The 6,000-nt window shown below is 38.8% G+C and overlaps 1 protein-coding gene across 1 annotated transcript in view; it reads right to left on the bottom strand.

The window, feature by feature from the left end:
- Positions 1-353: 353 nt before the first annotated feature.
- Positions 354-6,000, bottom strand: part of RYBP (RING1 and YY1 binding protein) — a 53,729-nt gene continuing 48,082 nt past the window's right edge. Inside the window, exon 5 of the mRNA XM_081853973.1 lies at positions 354-4,649. Coding sequence (XP_081710099.1) covers positions 4,397-4,649 — 253 coding nt within the window. The 3' untranslated portion in view covers positions 354-4,396. The remainder of the gene's footprint in view (positions 4,650-6,000) is intronic.

Here is a 6,000-nt window from a genome sequence, read left to right as displayed (position 1 = left end):
GAATCTTCCGATTCGCTGGAGAGGCTCATGGAATCCCTCGGACCACTGTCCTCTTCTCCTACACTCCCCTCGGATTCTTCCCCTTCGCTCTCCATTTCCCCTCTTCCCTGTGCCTCTGCTCCTGAGCCCCTGACAACAAGCTTATGTGTTCACACTAAAACATAGTTTCACTAAGCTTGACACACGATCCAATCTAACAAGATCAGCTGTCTACACAGATTTGCTTAATTGAAATATCAATAAATATACACTTTTTCTTGCAAACAAAGTAAATTAAGCAATACCAAAATCAAACATGCTAGCACAGCAAACTGACTAGTCCTTTCCTCAACACCAAAGAATAGAAATTCAGGTTTAATTAAATGTTACTATTTTATTTGTGAAAAAACTACAAGCAGAATTCATAAATAGACATTTCTATTTAAAGCAGGAAAATGATAAAGTGGCTTCTAATAACAGTCGTGCACATGCCGGTAACAGGAATATATTAACATCTTTTATTTGCTAGACAAAGAGCAGTGTCCAATATAAATTTTCCGAAAACATTTAAGACCTGTGAATTTTTCTGACCAGTTCACAAAACCACCATTGACACTTTTAGCATGAAGATTAAACAAACTTAACAGGACTGTCAGCTCTAAAGACTTTACAGAGCAGAAAACTTTCAAAAGCGTTATACAAGCTGTCTTTCTGGGCAAATGAAAAATATAGCTCGTATAATACATTAACGTAAAAATCCACAAGATAAAATTATGTCTTGACATACTTAAACAAGCATTCTCTATTTGTCTCCAAACAAACAAAGCTAAAGAAATAATGTAACCATCTTTACACAGTAAATTAAGGTTACAAGTCATACACAAGAACAGAACTGCTTGCGCATTAAAAACTGTTCAGCTCCATTGTCATATTCTAAATGTTGGCTCTTAAAACCATTTTTTTTCCGGTTACATACAAGCAAAGGTTATTATAGTCAGCAAGTAATAAATTTTCAATAATTTACGTTTACGGTTCTTGTCGTTTTTAAAAAAGTAGACTGAAAATGGTACTGATAAGGCAGATGGAAGTGTCTCAATGAGTACAACTACTGCCCAATTTTTAAATCTAACTGATTTTTAACAAGCAAAAGATTTTCAATCAAAACTGCCTATCCAATTGGTTTTCTTCTTATTCTTATTGTTCCCTTTGCATGACTATTTCAAACTGAGCAAGTCAAGCAAGCTGTTGTGCGTATGGTGTGCACGTATGTGTGTGTGTGTGTGTGTGTGTGTGTGTGTGTGTCTGTGTCTGTGTGTGTGTGTATATATAAAGTGTAAAAATTGAAACTTGCAAATGTTAACACTGTGCTTTGTCCTCGCCTGCTTTCTGTGCCACTTGCTACGAAGCATTTCTGGCCCTTCTTCTACACTAGTATTTTAAAAACATGCTCTCAAAACTACTGTATGGCTAACTGAAATGCAGAAAAGTGAAGGAAATTCCATTTTTAAACATGCTTTTCTTTAAAAGAAAAAGGAGGGGTTGTTGTTATCGATTGCAGAGTTCGCAACGCAACAGCTAAAAATGCGGCCCAAAAGAAGTTTGAATGCTTAGCTGACAATTTCAGCCAAATGCAGTTCAGTCACACCACTTGTGCCAAAGACAGATTTGCATACTTTATTCTAACAGGCTAATATGCCAGAGGCACATATATATATATATATTTTAAAAAGGGAGAAAACTAAAGAAAACCCAAAGAGGATTTCATTGAATTGGTAAGCCAGTGAGCAGTTTGTTACTGTTAAAGCTTTTGTTACCTAACCTAAAGGGCATATTCCACCAGGCAGAACCCGCCAACCCCTGCTGCTATGCACTATTTGAATGACGGCCCACAAAAAGCCGCACTGAAATGACTGGAGCAGCAGCGCTTGGTGGGTGGTGCTCACCATATTGAGCAATTTATTCAACACACACAGGTTTTTTCCTACTCCAAAGGCCTTATTCTAGGAAGCCACTGAAGATGCACTCCTATTGCCCATGCCTGTAGATCAGGTTTTTGCTGGGAAGGGGCCAAATGCATATAGGCCTAATTCTTTCTGGTTCATTCATTTAAAAAAAGCTGTGCAAAATACACACATCTGGGACTTAAGTTCAAAACATCTCTTTAAAAATTATTTTTTCTCTCTCTCCAAAAATAAATTATGGCTGACCAATTTACCTCCCTGAGATCCTTTAAAGGAATAGGAAAACTTGGAAAAGGAATGTCTTTACAATAGCATACCAATGCTAAAAAATGTGGATTGATGTGGACTATTAAAAACTACACCTATTGTATTTCAGAGCTTACGAGAATCATCTGGTTTTCCTTTGGTTCTTGTTTCTTTTTTTCTTTTTAATAAATACTTTTAAGAATAAGAGTTCAAAAAAGAATAATTTGATATATGAACAGTGAGAAACCCACCATGTTCAGAATTGAACTGCAGCTGCCAAGGCACTGCTCTGCTAATCTTACCTCTTTGAGCAGAGCGGCTTTTATTCAGTTAAGCATAGGTTAAAATTTAAGATTGATATGAGAGGAGCTTGCGTTTGTTGCTACTTAAAACTAATCTGATAAAAATGCAACTCTATACAACAGAAATAATTTATATATTTCAAGCAAGAAATTAGTACAGTAATTTTTCTAGCACCGAGTTCTGCCAAGTGGCCCACCGGGTATCCATTTTGATAATTGGGAAAGGGGCTACTGAAATTACAGCGAAGCACTCTGGGTCGCCTAAAAAAGCACACGCACAATGAATTTTCTAAAACAGTGTTCCATCACTTCATTCTAGTGTTTTAAGTAGGGTAACATGTGAGCTAGGAAAAAACTGCAACACAACTTGAAACTGGAAAGCAGCTTACACTCAGAAAAACCTTTCTAGAAAGAATAAGAAGCTATTTGGCCATTCTGCTCCTAGCTTGCCGGTATGCAAGTTCTTCTCAACTTTAGCTCCCATAGCAGTTTATTTTTATCTAGACATGTCTAAACACCAATAAATCCAAAGACATCATCACTTGATGACGGACTGCTGTTGTTGCTGTTTTTAAAAAAGAGATCTCTCAGGATACACAATGAATTAATTAGAAACGAAAGAGCAGAGTCAGACATAAAATATTTGCATTGAGAATAAGCTGTGTGGCATAGTGGCCTAGTTATGATAGCAGGGGCAAGGGTGGCACCCTCAATATTAGGCTGTTGGCTGCCTTAAATCACAAATGCTAGCAGATATCCCCTGCCCCGTAGATATTCAATGTTACCCCCCCATAACCGATACAGAGCTGGACAATGGCTAGATAAAAAGTTGTGAAACAGTTAAAGTGAGATCAGTTATGCGAGAACTAGGCAACGTTAATGTGCAGCCATCATGTACACTAATACTAGGTATTCTGAAAATAGTGTAGACTGCAGTTTTTAAAATTTGTACACTACTGTAGGAAAAGGCTGGAATTTTATTGTTTTGTAGATATCCTACTGGGAATGCAAGTTACCTGGAGCACCTTTTGGATTTTAAAAAAGGAACAGAAAATAAGAAAATAGACATCTATCTTTGTCCAGTACTCTTCAGCCAAAGCACAAGAAGAAAGCCAGGTCCTATCTCCATTTGAACCTCCAGGAACACTCTTGTTAATCTAAAACTGGTTCCGGTTTTGTTTAAGCACTTTCCAAAGGGCACTCACCGTCCCAGATCTTAAATTGTTTCACTTCACAGTGTTTCAAGCACCAGCGTTTCCATGTATTGGTTTCAAATAACCCTATATATATATTTTATTTATTTATATATATTTATTTATATTTATATTTATATATAATTTATATCAAAACTGATAGTACACAGTATAACTGGAAGAAGAGGGAGAACTGAACTCAACAGGATATGCTGGGGTGGGGGTGGGGGAGAAGAATGAGAGGATGTAGTTTGTGAATACAATAAATAAAAATCCTCCGGCAGCCCTCCCTTCCCACCCGCATCATATCCCCTCACCCAAAACAAAACAAAACAAAACAAAACAAAAAGCTTCCAATATTCATGGGGGCGGGACGACTGTGCACAGCAGATTTATAAAAAAGTAGAGTCAGGAGCACATCCAATTATAAATGATTGTTAGGAAAATCATATAAAACAATGGAATACATAAGTGTCAAAAAGTAATTGTCAGGGTGCGAAATTCGTCGGTGGCCGGATGCCCGTAGCCTTCTCAAACGATCCTGGTGTCATCAGTTCAAGGGGACGATGTCCATAAAGTACGTTGAAGCACAGGAAGAGGAAGAGAAAAAGTGGCACTGGCAGCTTTCCCAGGACTACAGCCTAGTGGACAGATGGAATATTTTGAATTTCATACCCTGATTTCATTGAGTTCCCCACAATTCCATGTGCAATTCTCAGAAGGATTCATCGTTAACTACGGACATGTCGCCCTTTGGCGTGGAGGAGCGGGACGAGCCCTTGTCTGTGCTCTCTGAGCCCGAGCTGCTCTGATTCTGCTGTTCTGATCCTGCACTGGAGGTCACTGTCGATGAAGATGTGGAGGAGGAGCGAGTCTTTTCTTTAAAGTCTGTGATAATTACTGTGACGTTTCCCACTGTGACTGCCAGCTGCTGGGCGGTACTTCTGTCCACATTTTTCAGTCTGGGCCTTAATAAGAATAAAGAAGAATCATAAAAAAGAATACCAACTACAGACAACAGATGAGCCTTCTGTTAAAATGTGTTGTTTTTCTCTCGGCTAACTTACAAGGAACAGGTCAAAAGACAGCAGAGGTATCAGCCCACTGATGAATGGCTATGCATTAAACGAATCAACTGCTGCCCCTCCCCCCACTCAACACCTGACCTTTTGCTCTCTCTAAATGATGAGTCCAGAAAGGCTTCGCCAAAGCATCCTCAATCCCCAGTGAGCACACGTAGCTGGGGAATCAATTTTGGGAGCTTAGCCAGAAAGAACGGAAATATGACAAGAGCAATCTAGGTATCAAGAAAGCCTCAGGGTCCCTTCCGGAATACAAGGATTCTGTGCTTGGAATTCGTTATCTTGTCAAGTGCCCCAAAGCCGTGATTTTGCAATACAAAACCACAAGAAAGCACCTGCGAGTGGTGATGTCATTTGCAAAGGGGATCTCTGCCGCTACAAACACCACAGGCACCAGCACAACTTGGCATTCCTTTCCACCTGCTGGGAATTTATACAGAGAAGCAACCCAAATAAGCCATGTAGAAAATTGCTCAATAGTCCCTTCTGAATATGCCTGGAGAAAACAAGGTTTGAAAAATTCACAGTCATTATGCAAATCGTTAGTTCTGTCCTGTCTAGAAATAGAAAGTTGCAGTTTATAGCTCATGAACCTCTTAGAGAGTTCACGCTATCACGCAATCAACATGCCAACTCATAAGGCATCCACTTATATTACATGTGGCTGCAGTGCATTCATCCTGTAACAACAACACAGTACAAAGAAGTGGATTCATTTGAAGGCAGTCCTACGTTTGTAACTACTGTAATTAAGATCTTAAGAAACCGTGAGTGGCTGCTTTGCAGCAGCTAAAAAATGTACTCTATGGGGAGATTTGGGAGGAGTTCAAATCTTAAATAGCTGACTCAAGGTAAGAAGGGTTAATACAACTAGAACCAGTAGCAGTTTTAAAAGGAGTTATTTTTATAGGGATGCCAAATTTAGTCCAATGCAGACTCTTCTCCTAGTTTGGCGATTCTGCAACACCCAGACCTTAATTTAAATATATGACCACTTCAGCTAAAGATATGAGGTCAATCTCCTGCTGGGAAGTATGGGTTGTGGACAATAATCCTTAATCAATCCTTAATACATATATGAACACAGTCAGCAGCACCAAACTTTATTCTTCAAATGAGGTTTTGTATACAACTAAGTTCTACTCAGAGTAGACACTTTGAAATTAATTTATCTAAGCCATGGTCAGGAATTTCAATGGATCTACTCCAAGTAAGATTAATATTAGGTATAGCTCAC

This window comes from Podarcis erhardii (assembly GCF_964252035.2).
Source record: "Podarcis erhardii genome assembly, chromosome: 2".
NCBI lineage: Eukaryota > Metazoa > Chordata > Lepidosauria > Squamata > Lacertidae > Podarcis > Podarcis erhardii.
Note: the sequence above shows the minus strand (reverse complement) of the source record. Positions and strands in the feature narration are given on the sequence as shown.